At 30.6% G+C, this 16,988-nt stretch overlaps 2 protein-coding genes and 1 long non-coding RNA gene across 3 annotated transcripts; 1 reads left to right on the top strand and 2 right to left on the bottom strand.

Annotated features, from left to right (window-relative positions):
* Positions 1–4,069: 4,069 nt before the first annotated feature.
* On the bottom strand, positions 4,070–7,484 carry LOC128389154 (uncharacterized). The gene is made up of 3 exons (XR_008325423.1): positions 7,325–7,484; positions 6,991–7,072; positions 4,070–6,606 (listed from the first exon to the last, which is right to left on the bottom strand). It is a non-coding gene; the product is annotated as an uncharacterized LOC128389154 (long non-coding RNA).
* Positions 7,085–10,748, top strand: LOC128389149 (histidine-rich glycoprotein-like). The gene is made up of 9 exons (XM_053348682.1): positions 7,085–7,628; positions 8,547–8,570; positions 8,691–8,714; positions 8,923–8,988; positions 9,118–9,147; positions 9,218–9,277; positions 9,693–9,765; positions 9,876–9,958; positions 10,067–10,748. The coding sequence occupies exons 1-9, from the start codon at positions 7,314–7,316 to the stop codon at positions 10,334–10,336; spliced, it is 945 nt and encodes a 314-aa protein (XP_053204657.1). The 5' UTR covers positions 7,085–7,313; the 3' UTR covers positions 10,337–10,748.
* Positions 10,749–12,839: 2,091 nt separating this feature from the next.
* Positions 12,840–16,986, bottom strand: LOC128389150 (max-interacting protein 1-like). Its single transcript, XM_053348683.1, has 4 exons — positions 16,681–16,986; positions 16,436–16,550; positions 16,005–16,197; positions 12,840–14,966 (listed from the first exon to the last, which is right to left on the bottom strand). Exons 1-4 carry the CDS (start codon positions 16,866–16,868, stop codon positions 14,938–14,940), a joined length of 525 nt encoding a protein of 174 aa, XP_053204658.1. The 5' UTR covers positions 16,869–16,986; the 3' UTR covers positions 12,840–14,937.
* Positions 16,987–16,988: the final 2 nt, after the last annotated feature.

Genomic DNA, 16,988 nt, shown 5'->3' with positions numbered 1-16,988 from the left:
TTTGATATTCATCTTCATCTTCATCTTCTTCCTCATTTTCACCCTTTTCAACGAATAACAATAACAATACTCCCTCTCATCCTCATCAGAATCATTTCTTCAATTTCTTTTTCTTCTATTCTCTTTTATGTTTCTATTAATACTATGATCTGTTTTATTTTCAATTCTTTCGTTAACAACATCAGAAAAACCTTGATTATTGTTAGAGAATTTCCATCTCACAAATCACTGTATATTCTTAACAATAATAATACATAAATTGACACATCTCGATTCTAATTGAGAGTAAACATCTTTGGTTGAAGGACAAGCCCAACCTATTGCTGGAGTATATCTTGGTAACAGTTTCATTAATCGTATGTTGGTTAAACTATACACTAGTTGAATTTAATTGTAGTTGACAATCATGGCAGATAAAAGTGCTGATGAAATAACCAGTAATAAAAGTACCAATCAATTTTCACTTGGTGAGGGAAGTGACCAGTCTTCCAGTGTACCAAAAAAAGTTGACCGAATCCAAAAGAAACCCGGAACCAGGAGATTCAGTGTTGAAAGTGTTAACCTTAATCAAACTACGATAACAATTTGTAATAAAAATAACGATGATGTTTTCCTTCCCAATGTTTCCAGTAATCCTGTTGTCCATAATGAAGAGGAAGATCATTTTCTTGATTTACTTGTTAGATCACAAAGTAGCCGAATGAATGATCAACGATGTTCTGTTGATCCATTGGATGTGAAAGAAAAAATTTCCGATAAAGAAACGATTATTGATAAAAGTACAATTGCCGATCTAAGACTTTCTCTTGGTGAAGAAAGTGCAACATGTTCTTCCAGAAAACAACATGATAAAATGGGGAAAAAATCAGAAAATCGTAGATTCAGTTTGGAAAACATGAATCTTCTCAAATATTCTCCAATTAAAAGTAACACAGATGACGATGTTTTCATTAGCGATGCAAATGTCACCAATCCAGTTACTCTTGGTGTTCGAACCACCATCCATCCCACTTATGCTGTTAACAATTCGGAAGAAGATCATTTTCTCGATCTATTAGTGAGGTTCCAAGGGAAACGAATGAATGACCAAAGATGTTCATTAGATCCATGTAAAAACAAACAATAATCTTCTCTCTTCAAATTTACATCAATTCTTTTTTCAGATTGATAATTATCACCACAAAGAAAAACCACCAACCTCCTGATAATTTCTTCTCAATTCCATCTTTATCATGTTCCATTCACATTTCATGTTACATTACCTGTTTCACTAAATTCAACTGGATTTATATATTTCCATTTCCATTTTCTTTTTCTGTTTACTGCCTTTCCCAGCAATTACTCTTTAACTTTTCTTAATTTATTTTTCTTCATCTTTTCTCCTTTCATGATGATGATCATCATCATCATGGTTCTTGTTGGTGGTGGTGGTGTTTCCTTCCTTTCGCATTTTTTCTTCTCCTTTCCTTGATTTTTTGCTAACTATCATCAGATCCTTTTTAACTATATCACCTTTTTGAATCAATATCATCATGATTAGCTTTCTTTTACTTTATCCATCTTCCATTTCCACTCCATCCTCAAATCTCTTGACCATCACTTTCCAGTTTGGAACCTGATTTTGTAAAATGAAAAGAGAAAACAAAAATGAAAGAAGAAAAAGTTGGATATCATCTAAACGATAATTAGCCTAAACAACAATTCACGCCCGTTTACATGAAACATTCTTACAAACATTTTAATTTACTATTTAAATATACACACACACAAAGATACGAAGCACAGTTTAAAATGTGATCGTGCCAATGATTAGCCCAGTAAATCGTAAGAAATAAGGAATCAAAGATGGGAGAGGAAGAGAGCAAAACCAGAAAATGAAGCTTAATGAACATAATGAGTTAATATTAATAATATTATCATTGTTGTACAGAGAAGCATTTAACTAGGAACCGTAAATCGTCAGTGATTTGATGTGAAGAGTAAATGTAATTACCTAATTTATTGTGGGAGTTGTCCCACGCTGTGTTGATTAATGAAATAACTTCATGTTGAAGGTTCGTTGGTTGTTTGGTTGGATGATTTCCTTTCTTTTCTTTCTTTCGTCATCCTCGTTCTTCCATCAATACCATCTCCTTTTGGCTCCTTCATCATTATCATCATCATCTTCTTCTTCTTCTTCTTCTTCTTTCGATCCATATTTACCTGTTGTTGAGAAAGAAAAGAGGGAGAAATATCATCATCATCATCATCATAATTAAAGTGTTGTTTTCTTTCCCTACCTACAAATTTTAACCTGATTTAACTTTGAAATACTTAATTGTAGGTAAAACAAAATTTACAAACGAATTATTTTTACCAACAAAAATCCTTTAGAGAAATTGTAATATTATCATAATCATTATCATTAATATTACAAGTCAATGGTACAATGTAATATTATCAAGTTAATTATGTTATTAACCATTTAGGTGATTATTAACAATTATCATTCACTTGATTATGATGATCGAAGTAATTTTCATTAAGACTTCGTTGAAGAAACTTGATCGTTTTCTAACCACTGGTCAGTCAATTGGCGATTGTTGTGTTCAATTGTTACAATCAATCAAATTATGTTACCATTGGAGTTTATAGTCTTTGATTTTCAAGTTAATTAGAAGGTAATTAGTAAATTCGTTATCCTCTTCTTTCCATTATTACTACTCCTCCTTCACCTTTATAATAAAGTTGATTATGAAAAGACCGATGATTTAATAACCTGCAATTAATCAATTAAAATAAGATTTTAAATTTTAAATAGATGTTGATGATCCATGTCTTATATAATATGTAAAATAAATTCATGATAAAAAAAAATAAAGAAAAGAAACTCAAATTACTGAATATAATTTTCTTGTTATCCGAAAAACTTGCTGGTGGCTGATCCTTTTTTCATTCCAAGGGGAGTGATTGTCCAATTTTCTGGTCAAGACCAACATTGAGAGAGATCTTCATGATGATGATGATGATGTTGATGATTTACCTGAACAAAAGAAGCAGATGGAGATTAGAAGAGAAATTTTCACTTGAAAAAAAGAGAATAAAATAGAAAAGCAGATGTAATAGATGAATTGAAGAACGATAATGAAAGAATATAACCTTTGAAAAGCATGTTAAATGACATGTTAAAAGGATTTTTGGATGAGAGAGGAAGAGAGACAAGAACGATAAAAGTCAATGATAGAAATCTTATTCTTTTCTAATTACCTGTTTCTCTTCGTTCATCAATATTACCATAAACCACTCTTCCGGTTACCAAATTGACTACTTGTTGCAGTAACAATGGATAATTATAATAAGATGATGTTGGTGATGAAACTGGAAACAAAAGAATAGAAGGAAAAAAAATCGGAAAGGAGAGAGAGAGAGAACATGTGATGTGTATTTGTAATACGAATGGAGAATAAAATTGATAGAATTTGTTTCAGTGTAATTTCTTTTTGGAGAGGTCATTTCTTGTTTTCCACCACAAGTCCAAGATGAAGGTAATACTTTAGCTAATAAGGTAAATTGCATCATTTTGTTTCCATTCTTTGTTCACCTGTACGTGTAAATTGTTTCCCGTTGTATGATTTCCATCCTTAGGAATAAGTTTACAGAGACAATAACAGTTAAGGACTAATAAGAAGTGAAGAAATAAAAAAGGTTAGAAGAGAGAGAGAGAGAGAAAAGGTTAAAAAAGATTCTCTTTCAACTTGACACATTGTATGAGCTTGGGATTATCGTTTCTCCACTGGAAAAGACCAGAAATCAATGTAATTTGATTATCATCAGCTCACTCACCAGTAAACAGTATAAAGGAAGAGAGGGAGAGAGATATTAAAACAAATATAAAAACTGGTTAGAGAAGTTGAAAAAAAGGAGTATCTCCGATGTCATTCAACCAACATAAGACCAATCATGTGTTTATATAATCACCATTGTTAAAAGGCTTGTTAATCTTTCGGAATAGAGAGAAATGGAAACTTTCAGTTGAATTGATACAATTGTCAATAAATATGAAATGCTCACGTTGGTAGAAAACCTGTAATGTATTTAAAGAGAGAGAGAGAAAGAGATGATTAATTTAATTGGATAATTAGAAAAGGGTCAACGAGAATACGTTTTATAGAAACATTGTAACAATAAACACCATTGGAAACACGACAAGAGAAGTTAATTAAACAGCAACAGTTGCTAATTGTGATTCCAATCAACCAAATCATCAGGTAGAGAGAAAAGAGAAGAGAAAATATTACATAATATTAACTAATAACTAATAATTAGTAACAAAAAGAGAAAACAATTAACAAATTAGAAGGAGCAACAAAAAAGGTAACAAACTAATCAATTAGCAAAAAAGAATAGAGAAAATGACAAATGGATTGTATATAAATTACCATTTGTTTTTTTTTCTTTTCCATTGATCAGATGATTAACATTTCAACGGTTCGATTGTTTTTCGGTTTTTTTTTTCATTTTTTTATTCTAATCGTGATTTAAATAGCTGATTAGACTAATTAGAATTTAATTAATGGCTTTTAATCTTGGTGATTTTCTATTTCGTCGTTTAAATTGCCGATTAATTGGTTCGCTGTTAATTCAAATGGATTCTAATTTGTCACTTACCTTTCACCTTTTCCTCCTGGACATTTGTATTAATACATTTGAATCTTTTTCAAGCTTGATTGTGATTAGTTGAACAATTAACTTGCAAATTTTTCGATTAATTTATTGGCCTAATTATTGAGAATCTTTAACTTCTCAATCTTTTCGGTAGAAATCTCGTCCCTGAACTATTCACACTTCGATCTGGTTCGATAATTCAAATTCTCAATTCGTCCATCAAATGTCTGATTCTGATTTTTCATTCAATGGTATCGATGAAAATGGATAAGTGGTCATTTTAGAATATAAGAGAGACTGACCTTTGACACAGAATTTGGTGGTCAGTTTGAGGAATTATTATCGAAACCACAACCAATTTTATCGTTGTTCTTGACAATATCATCTCTCTTTCAACTCAAACGATTTCATGTTACTCTTGGGTTTCACTTTTCGTTGATTTGGTTATTAATTATGTTGCAATTTTATTCTTGGCTAATTATTAGAATCCGTTGATAGTGATAATCAAATTTTTTCCTCTCTTCTCTTTAAAGACAAAAAGAAAGTGTTTTTTTCCAATTTGGTGCTGATGCTCTTCTTACTTTACTTGTTCTGGTTGTTCGTTGTTGTTGTCACGCTGTTGACAGTTGACTTTTTTTTCTCATCATCAATATTGACTTTCTCTTTCTCTTTATCTGATTTGCTTCTTGTCATTCAACACTCAACTTTGTCAGCTGATTGTGTAGCTTGATTTAACCTGTGTTTTTTTATCCTACTGTAGATATGCAATTTACTCAGCATTTTGTTTTCCAATCAATGTGTTCAACAAAAACTCTTGGTAACTGTAATTGTATATTTCCATTTATTATTTAGCAATTTAATATATATAATGATGATAATACATGGTTACAGTTATTGACACGAAAAAAAATGGAGCAAATGACAAAAAAAAACAAAGACTTTTAAATTCAACACTAAAATGGACTCGATTTTTTTCTTGGACTGGACACAAAATCAGAGCAACAAACATAACTATTACAATAGACGGAAAGTAACTTATTGACAATTATGATTTGGATCTAATTGCAATTTAATTGTTGTCTTACTATTTGATTGTATGAGTTTAAATGTTTCATTTTCTCTCAAACAATTTATATTATATGAGAAAAGATCAGATTAATTACAATGATTTTTTTTCTCTCATTTAGATTGACCTGGATTGATTGAATTCTTTGATTATTTCACTAATCATTTAGCTGGTGGTTGAACTTTACTATTGATAAGTTTTAATTGTTGATAAATTTTCATGATTTCCAAGCACAGTTCAAATTTCCAGACATTTAATTATGTATATACATTGATTGTTGATAGATTTGTGACCAATTGACATTGACGATTTTGAGTATATATTTATAATTACAACAATTAGTTAATAGTTGAACGGATAATAATATAAACAATATTAACCTGTCATTTATATTTACCTGTTGATAAACAATAGCGAAAAAGGATTGGAAAGTTAATTGTTATTAGTTAATTGTGAACTCATCACAAGTGAGAGTGTTACTTTTAATTAACAATCAGATTTAGATTTGATTGAAGAAGAAATTTAAAAAAAAAAGATCATCACAAACAAAAGTAATTGAACTAAAGCCTGACAAGATGTAATTAACAACTTAATCAATTACAATCAAGAAGAGAGAGAGAGAAAAAATCAATTTTTCACCGAAAATACAATTAACGTGATGAAGATGAATTTAGAAACATGATGAAGATGATGATCAATGTGATTGACCATTTGATGAAATCTTAATTAACTTTCATCCACTAATTAATCAATTATACTCACATATTGATTACTCTTGATGGGAACAATTTAACATTGACAATTAAAAATTGAAATTCCAAACAAAAATCACTTGAATTAAATTCCAACAAAGTAATTAAATTGGATCACAAATCACTTTTTCTCATCGACAATTACTAATCACAATCATAATTAATGTTACATAGAAAAAGAAATGATGAAGAAAAAAAAATGTCACCAAAAATCAAAATTTTCCAATTGTTGATCGAAAGGTTTCTCATTCGATTCAATCAACAAAAATGATAATATTCGAAAAGAAAAGTTTACAGTTAATTGTGAAAAGAACACCAAACAATAAATGTCGATAGAAAAAAAAAGAGTAAAGGTAAAAATAAGAAAAAGAAAAAGAAAAACAATTAATTCTATTCTATTCTTTTTTCTATTCTATTTCGATAGAGAGAAAGGTGTGTGTTTAGAATAGAATTTTTTTTTCTTCTTTTCTAAAAAAAAGGTGATTCTTTTTTTCGGAAGTGTAAATGTGTATTAAGAGATTGACTTACCTTTTATTGTTGATTTTTTATTCTTCTTGTGATCTGATTGTCACCCAATGTGATCTGCGAAAGTGACCTGTTGATGTTGTCGCTAAAAGCGAGAGCGAGAGAGAGAGAGAGAGAAAGTGTATAAATATAAAATCGATTAGAAAATTTTGATCAATTAGATTGTGTTGATTGGTTGACACTTGATTCGTTTTCGTTTGTTGTTGCTAACCACACTTTTTGGATTAAGTTTGTTATATAAGATCAACATTGTTTCTTCTGTGGATGTGTTTGGATTAAAAAGATTGTTCGGTGATTAGTTGAAAAAGATTAATTAGTTAATCGAAATGAGATTTACCTGTTATATTTTATTGTGTTGTTGGTGTTTCCTTTTGTCCTTTTGTCGGGTTACCTATGGTGATCCTTTGGCTGCCTTGGTTAAGGCCATTTCTCCAGACGTTGATACCAAAAATGGACTTTTTGAAATGAACTCTTTAACTCAAGCTCTTCAACCTTCACCTAATCATGGTTGGGGTCATCATCATCATGGTTGGGGAGGAGGTGGAGGTGGAGGACATCATGGATGTAAAGAGGAAGTTGTCCATCATCACCATCATCATCACCATCATGAAAAGATGGTCGCTCATCATGTACACGATCATGTAAGTCAATTTTTCCTTTTTCTTCATCAACTTTCAACCTTCAAGGTTAATCTTAATTTGATAGGTAATCATTTACTTTAAACAATTTAACAGTTAATTAGGATAATTTGTGATCCATAATAGTTTCACCAATCAACAAGTGTCAAATATCAAATTCTCATTAACATTATTTTCCCGCTCTCTTCACTTATCACTCAGATGGAGACATTTTGTTTCCTTTGTTTCTATTAATATATTTACTTACTTTCTTTGTTTTCATTTCTAAACAATTGCATTGATTATTTAATTGTTTAATTAGCTGATATTTACTAATTGTCTAATTCAATTAGAAATCACACCAAAAAATCTTCAGGAAATGATTGATTTGCAATTATTTCGTTTTTCTTTTCTTTTTTTCTTTTCTATTTATATTCTATTTACATCATCGGCCATGTTTACTTATCATTAGTCTATTGATTTTGTGTCTCCTCTTTCTTCATCTCTGTCTGTTTGTTTCAATTTTCTTCTGGTTAAATTTTCTCTCTTTTTCCACAATGTAAATTAATCAGATCATCATGATTCATCATGTAATTAGATTATCATCATCTTTTCTTCTCTTGACATTAATGACCATAATCAATCTTCTCGATAGTGTTAACCTTTTTTTTTCTCTTCTCTAATTTTCCATTTCTCTTTCAATCTTCTTCTTCTCACTTTCTTCGATTCTTCTTAAACAAATACTAATCATCTCTAATTTGTTTGGTGTCATCGTTTTAACGAAAGAAATCAGAAAGTTCTGAATAATCTTTTCCATAATCTATTCTGTTACCTTTATCCTTCTCCTCCTCCCATGATCATCAAGATTATGCCTATTGACTAATTGTTTTTCTCTGTCAATCTAATTTTCCTCTGTTTGTTTCCATTTTAAATTAACAACAGGGCCACAAACATGGACACCATCATGTAAGCATTTCAATTCTAATAATTAAGGAAAACTGGTTAACATTTGATTTTCTAATTGTCACTTTTAATTTCTTTTTCCTCCTCTTGGTCATTTAAATTATGTTACCAACCAATTCATAGGGACACAAACATGGTCATCATCATGTGAGTACAATCCTATTAATCAAATTTTAAGATTATTCAACGTTAATCAGATTAATTTGTATAGCGAGTTGAATAGCCTGTTAATGTTCATAGCAACCAGAAACCTGTTGACTATTCAAAGTTATATTCACAATCCATTGTTAGCTAATTTAGCTTAACAATTGAAATTTCATTTTCCATTAATTGTTAATATGTTACAATTATTTAGGGTCATAAGCATGACGCTTGGCATAATCATGGGCACAAACATGGACACGATCATGGACATCATCATGTAAGTTGATGTTGACTTTTTTTTGTTTTGGTTGCTTAAAATGAAATCAAGTTAATTTTAGATAATCAAAAGCAAAGGGATAACAATTAAAAGTTAATCTCCAATCAATTTTCTCTTACTTCATCATAGGGACATAAACATGATCATGGACATAAGCATGTAAGTGATTAACATATTGAAACTTTTATGGTTCATAATCTAATTGAAACTTTGATCTTTAATCTTTAAGGGTCATCACCATGGTCATCATCATGGTCACCATCATGGACATGGGCATAAACATGATCACGTAAGTTTTTAATCTAGATGATTAAGAAAATATTCAAGATATAATTAATAATCACAGTGAAAGCTATCAATCAATTTAGTTACACTCTAACTAAGTTAATCATCTCAAGAGTAACGTTAATCAACCAATTCCCAATATAAGACAAGCTTATAAGCTAAACTAATTTATTAATAATTTATAGCGTATTGAATCATATTGATTAACCTTGTTGTTAATCTTTAACACAAACAATTAATGATTGATGAATACATAATGAACTGTGGTTGATAACTATGAGTAATTAGATAGATTTGATAATAAGTGTAAAATTGGCTCGTTAATTTAAATTTGATTTCCTCGTAATTGTATCTTGATTGTTTGACATTATTTTTTTTTTAAAATTGTTTAATCTTTACCATTGATTTTATAATTATAGGGACACAAACATGGTCACGGACATAAACACGACCATTGGCATGGACATGATCACAAACATGGTCACAAGCATGGTAACAATGGTTCCCTAATCTGATAACAATTCACAGCAATTTAAGATGAAAAGATTAACTATAATTATTTTATTTTCTTTACTTTTGTTTATTTTCCTAAATCATCAAAGGTCATGATCACTGGCACCAACATGGACACAAACATGATGCTTGGCATAGCCATGGCCACAAACACGGTCACGGACATAAACACGTAATTACAATTACGCAACAATTAATTTTTTTTACAAGAAATTACCTTTCTTTTTGTTGTTGAGAAAACTAATCGTCGCTACTTATAACTTTTCCTTTGTTCATCTAGGATCATGGCCATCATCATGGTCATCATCATCATGGTTGGCATGATCATGGACACCATCACCATGGATGGGGTGACCATGGTCACGGGCATCATGGTGGACATCATGGGTGGGGACACAAATCAATCCATTCTTATTCAGCGAAAGGAGGATCAGATGAATCTAAATATATTCCTGAATCAGGAATCAGTGGACCAGGATATAAACTCATTGAATCTTTCAGTCAATCATCAGATAAATCAGATTCTGAGTCTTATGCTGCCAAGTCTTAGAAACAAAATTTACAGTTAATTAATTGGTCTCAATCATATACTTTATAATCAACTGTGTGTTTAAATCACAACTTGGCAATCAACTAACCAAAGGTTGAACCCAAAATTCAACAACGAATCAATTTTAATCATAAGACATGAATAACAAAGTTTTTCATCTTCTTAATCTTCATCATCTTCTTCATCAACATAATCAATCATCCTGAGTGCTCTCTGTATCTTTGTTGAATTAATTGTTACTTTTTAACAGATCGAGATCATCAAATTGTAAAATATTGTAAATTTTTGATTGGGCATTTTTTTTTATATATTCAAAGGGTTTTTTAATTAATGGCCATTAATTGTTACCTTTATATTTGTTAAACCATTATGTATCAAGTTAATTAAAATTATATTATTTTTTGCAAAACAATTTAATGTAATCAAATCAATTGTTGGCAATAAAACATTGCTAATCTAGGAAATTATCAGCAATTAGAGGTCATTGTCACCGCAATTAAAACTGTTCTAGTTAATTTATCATCTTTCCTTTACAATAATAACAATTAACCTAATCAATATAATCCAATAATCAAATTGAAAAGGAAACGGATGAGAAAGTCAATTAAATCAACAGTTTATTATTCATACGAATTATTTTAATTGTGAGGCTAATGAATTGTGTTTGTAACTTGGCAATTAACCAAAAAGGAAAATTAAATTAACTTTTATTGATTTAAAATTGACAAAAATAATTATTCAAAAAGAGAGTCAATTAAATCAAAACAAAATGATCAGTTGATTGTTAAAAAAAAAAGATTCCAACCAAACCAATATGATTAGAATACAGAATAAGTTAACAATCTAAAGACTAATTATGTGTATTAAGTGTTAATTGTTAATTAATCAGCAGCAATCAGTTGATAATAATTAACCAGAGAGAGAGAGAGAGAGAGAGAGAGAGAGAGAGAGAGAGAGAGAGAGAGATGATTAGGTAATCAAATCAATCTTTAATTTTCCTCATGTTAATCAACCATAATAATGTGGTTCGATTAATAATCTGATTGTCAAGTGAAAATGATAACAATTAAAATGAGTGAGAGGTTGATGATTAAATGACGATAATAAACCAGATCAATGACAATGACAATCAAATGGGTAAAAAAAGTGAGTTAATCACAATTAACATCGTGATAATCATAATAATAACAATAATGATTATCATGAAAGTAATTGAAATATTGTATTGCAAAAAAAGCCAATGATTTAATCAATAAAATATTTAATTGTATCACAATGAAAACATCAACAATCAAAGTTGATCAAAAATGTCAATCAATATTTAGATTTAAATACAAACACGAAACTCAAACAAACTGAGCAATTAAAAAAAATGAATCAAAATTTACTTCTAACTAACAATTAACTTCTGTAAACATTGAAAAAGATGAGAAATTAACTTTAGATTATCAATTGATTGTTACTATTTAAGGTTTGATAGTGAAAGTGAACGAAATCAATGAAACCGAAAATTAAACTCAATGTTATCGAAAAGAAGTTTTTTTTTTCTTTTTTAGATGGATCAACATTTAATATTCTTTTTCTTCCCTTGGCTCCCTCATCATCATTACCAGTTTTTCTCTCTTTATCATCATCATCATCTTCATCTTGTTTCCATGATGTTGTCATGTTACCATCGTTTGTTGTATCTATTTGAACGATTCTCTTTTCTTCCTTTTCCTTGACTCTTTTCTGATTTTCTTTGTTCATTTAAGATTCTCATCTTTATATCATCATCATCATCATCATCATCTTCTTCTTCTTCATCTTCATCTTCTTTAACCTCAGTGGAACAGAAAAAACAAAACAATCAAGCATCTTTTTTGCTTATACCGTCAATTAGTGTTACCAGCAAAGAGTTTACACCCCACTGAAACTCAACATGAACAGGAGATGATGATGATGATAGGGAAAACCTTATCTCCCTTTATGGTGAAAAACATGCAAACATGAGAGAGAAAGAGAGTGAGAAGCCATGTTGCTCCTTCTCTTTCTTTACTTTGACCTGTTCACGATTATTATCCGATCGCGCCACTGATTAATTTAGGGCCAAGGTTGTTAACAGAAACGAAAATGCAAAAAGTAAATAATAACTAATATGTTGTTGTTGTTGTTGTTTGTTGATTATCCTTAAAATAAGTATCATAACGTGATAATTATCATCATCATCTTAGTTTTTTGATTATCTTTAAGCTAAAGTTGGGTTACTGTTGGTTGTTGTTGTTGGTGGTGTTCAATGTTGTCATAATGATACATAATATAAATGTGATGACGTTGATATTGTTGTTGTTACTTGAGCTTCCATCATGAAAACATTCAACTCAGAAAAAGAAAGAAAAAAAGAGAAACCGTGAATAAGTCTCTTTCTTTTCAGTAGTTTTATGGTCATATTGGAAAAAGAAAGAGAGAGAGAGAGAGAGAGAGAGTAATAAATAAATGGGGGAGACACTTTGAGCATTTCAAATTGATTGTGGGTGTTGTCCTAAGTTTCTCATGTTGATCGGAACGAAGGATTTAATTGATTTTTTTTCGTTTTTGCTTCTAAACGAGAGAGAAAAGTACACATAATTACAATGATCTTGGCATAAACTTAACATAAGATGATAGAGACACAGATAGAAAGAGGGAGAGAGAAGAAGAAGAAGAAATTAGTAAGTGAGAGTAAGAAGCAGGAGAAAGAAATAGAGAGAGAAAGAGAGAGAGAGAGAATAATAAAAGATATAGCACAGAGATAGAGAGAGTGAGAGAGAGAAAGTGTGATAGAAAATGATATTTTGCATATTGCGAAAAAAGAAGGAGAAAACATCGACGTTCTTCTTGGTAAAATGTTCAAGTTAATCCATGTTGTTGATGTTGTTTAAAGTTGTTACTAAGATGATGATGTTGATTGTTGTTGTAGGTGGTGATGGATACTGATGATTGTAGTGGTGAAGAAAACACAACACAAAATAAAAACGAGACTTGATAATGATGGTAAAGGTGATGAAGAGATGAACAGAATTGGTTCCTAGTTAACCAGACAAAGCGATGAAAGCAGGAAAAACTTTTCCTAAGATGAGAATAAGATGAATAGAACAGTGAGATTAAATATAAGTATTATTATATATTTTTTTGTTGTTTTTCATCAGAATTTTTTCCTTTTTGTCTTCTTTTGTTTATAGCTGAATGTTGACTTGATGAAATTTTTTTTGTTGGATTTATATTTTTCCTTGTGTTTTTGTGCATGGATTTTAGTGGGTTATGATTGTGTATCATGTGTTTGTTTGTGTGTGCTAATTGTAGTAGTAATAGTAGTGGTATAGATTAATTTGACATGTGCTAATTGATGATGTGGATTAGTCAATTTAAAAGCTGTAATATATTATTGTAAACCATCATTCTTGTTTTCTTCGCTATCACCATCAATAAAAAATCAGGATTAATCAGGGAGAGAGTAGAATATAGAGAGAGAGAGAGATAAAATCTTCTCATAAAATTAATTAATAAATTGACTGGATGATGATTAAATCATTTACATATAATGTTGACTTTGACTGTTCTTTTTGATTTTTTGTTTGTTGTGGGTGAGAAGTTGAAGAGAAAAACAGAATAATTTAAACCACAAATGATGAAACGTCGATAATTGTTGTTGTTGTTGTGGTTTTTTTCCTCAATGTAGAAATAAGTCACAGGGAGAAGTAAATAAATTTCTCACTACTTCTCATCACTCTCCTTCTTTTGCTCCTTTTGTAAGAGTTTCTCTTTTTGATGTTTTCTTTTTCTTCTTTCCTCTATCTTCTTTTTCCATGTCTTCAGAATATTTTTTGTTGTTGTTTCTCTTTGTTAAAATTAAGTGATTAGTTTGTAGAGTTGAAGTTGATGTTGTCGTGAAGATTTTTTTTTCTTTAAAAACAATTTTTTTCTTAATAATCCATATCATTTCTCGTAATCCCTCTTTTCATGTGATGATGATGTTAAACACTTCAATTGTTATAGTTGTTGTTGTTTTTTGCTGCAACAGCATATGCACTCATGGTTGTTGTATTTAAATTGTTGGTGATGTTGATGTTGATGGTGTTGTGGTTGTATAATTTTTGCTGAGGGCATCCTTGATACCTTTTTTTTATTTCCATCAAGAGAGGAAGAAGAAAGCAAGAGAGAGAAAGAGAGGGAGGAAGAGGGAGAGGAGATGGAGAGAGATTTGAAGGTAGGCAGGTAGAGTAGGTAGAAAAAAGAGAGATAAGGGGAAAAAGATGCAGATAATAATAAAGGAGAAAAGATGACGAAGAAAACTGTAAAACCATTTCTCTTGGACTTGTCCTGTCAAAGTTATTTCTGTTGTTGTTGTTGACTTGATATTTGCTTTTTTTAGCAGTAGTACTTGTTGTTGTTGTTGTTGTTGTTTTTACTGCTGTTGATGATGTTGGTTTCATGCTCCTTTTTTGTTTGTAGCTGGTGTTGTTTTTGTTTTGTTGGAGGTTGCGTTTATATTATATATTATATATTAATACATATTTTTGTTAATTTATACTTTTTTAAAATCCTCAACTGCTATCACTATGGATAGTTTTCCTTATTCATCATCAGTCTTGACAAAAATACGACAGTTTTTCTGTGATTTTCATCATAAACGTTGTTACCCAAAATAAACATTACCAGTGGAACATTTTTTTACCAGTAAAATGTGATTCAAGTAGCAAGAGGTATTAGTTGGTTGATGTAGTTTAAAGTTGGAGTAATGGTTGCAAGTAACAGGAGATCCACATGATGATGAGCATGATGATGATGATGATGGTTATGATGATTATGATAATGTTGTAAATGATGAGACAAAAAAACGAAAGCCAGAATTTTCAGAAGAGAGAAAGACAAAAAGAGAGAGAAAATTGCATTTAATTGGTGAGCTAAAAAATTAACAAGTTACTATGAAGATTTGAATGTTATGATGGAGAGAGAGAGAGAGAGAGAGAGAGAGAGAGAGAGAGAGAGAGGAGGGAGGAAGAAATTAGAGGACAATGATGACAAACAAGCAAGAGAAGAAAGGAAAAACCAAATTGACTCTTTTTCTTCTGTAAACATGGCAAGATTACCAATTCTTTCTGATTTTCTTATCGTTCTTGACAAGGTGATTATTTGTTTTTCTACAGAAATTATTTCTCTTTCGAGATAGAAAATAATTAAGTTGGAGGTTTTCTTCTTCCCCTGGTCTTAATCACCTTGATAATAGAAAAAAATTCCTACTTTTCTTATTTACTGATGTTCATAGAAAAACCATGAAAATTTACTTTTTCTCTAATAAAACACATCAGAAAATTAGGTTTGTAATTACTGTATTTATATTATAAGTTCATATAAGAATATGAATGTAAATATAAATACATTTAAATACGTTTTTTTTTCTTCATGTATTAAATGAAGTTTTTGTTGGAAAAATTGTAAGAGTGGAAAGATATGAGAGAGAGAAGATGAGAAGTAAGGAGAGAGGGAGAGGTAGAGGGAGAGAATAAGAAAGAGAAAGAGTAGTTGAATAGATGAAAAAATTGAGAAAGAAAGAAAAGAGAGTAAATCTCTTTTTATACTTCTCGACATCGTTTGTCAATTCTCTTTCCATTGGATGTTGTTTAGGTAAGAAAAAGGTTTTTGTACTAACCTACTTCAGAAGTTGGTGAATTGGAAGCGGAAGAAATACCCGAACTGGATTCACTAATACTTCGTATTCTGTGCGTGCTTGTACTGTTCCGTAGATGCTCTTGAAGTTGATCTAGACGCCGTAAAAGGTATCGCTGTTCCCGAACCAATTGTTCCCTTTGGAATTGTTGTTTCTTGTCTTTCTCCTCCAAATTCTAAAATTAGCGAGAGAGAGAGAGAGAGAGAGAGAGAGAGAGAGAGAGAGAGAGAGAGAGAGAGAGAGAGAGAGAGAAAGAAAGAAAGAAAGAAAGAAAGAGATAAACAAATTGATCAAAAGAGAAAGAGAAAGAGAAAGAATCAAAGAGAAAGAAAGAGAGATAAAGAGTCAAAGAGAAAGAGAATGAGAATGAAAGACAGAGAGGGAGAGAGAAAGAAGTAAGTAGAAATAAGCACCTTAATGAAGGCTTTAGCTCTATTTAAAAGTCCAAGTGTTGTGTGGCGAGTTGCCTCAGGTCCTAAAGGAACCAGGATTTTTAAGGATTCCAAACAGCTTCGCAGGTGTGCACGTCTAGAAGAAAATAAAGACAAGAGAAATTGGAAAACAAAAGGATTAGAAAAGTAACCAATTTGTTCTCACTCTCTTTACAAATGTGAAAGAAAAGAAGAAAGAGATAAAAGAGAAAAAGAAAGAAACTCACCTATTTTTCTCCAATTCATTATGAGTCGATCTATTGCCTTGAGATTTTTTTAATTTAGATAACTTATTAGAATTACTTTTGAGATCATATTTAGGTGGTACAGTTGTCGCGTAGCCATGTTCCGCTTCTCTTTCACGTCTCTCCAGGTATTCAGCAGCCTCCAAAAGGGTGGCAATATTACAGCTCATCTCAACACAACCAGTTTAGATGAAAGAATAACAACAAAAACAAGAACATTTTTTCAAATGAAACAAGCGAGTGACTTTTACCAAGACTGTGGTGCCACCTGTTGATTGGAAAAGACAAAT

Source organism: Panonychus citri, unplaced genomic scaffold (assembly GCF_014898815.1).
Source record: "Panonychus citri isolate SS breed McGregor unplaced genomic scaffold, ASM1489881v1 Contig00104, whole genome shotgun sequence".
Lineage (NCBI taxonomy): Eukaryota > Metazoa > Arthropoda > Arachnida > Trombidiformes > Tetranychidae > Panonychus > Panonychus citri.
The sequence above is the reverse complement of the archived record's forward strand: the minus strand, read 5'-3'. Positions and strand labels throughout refer to the sequence as shown.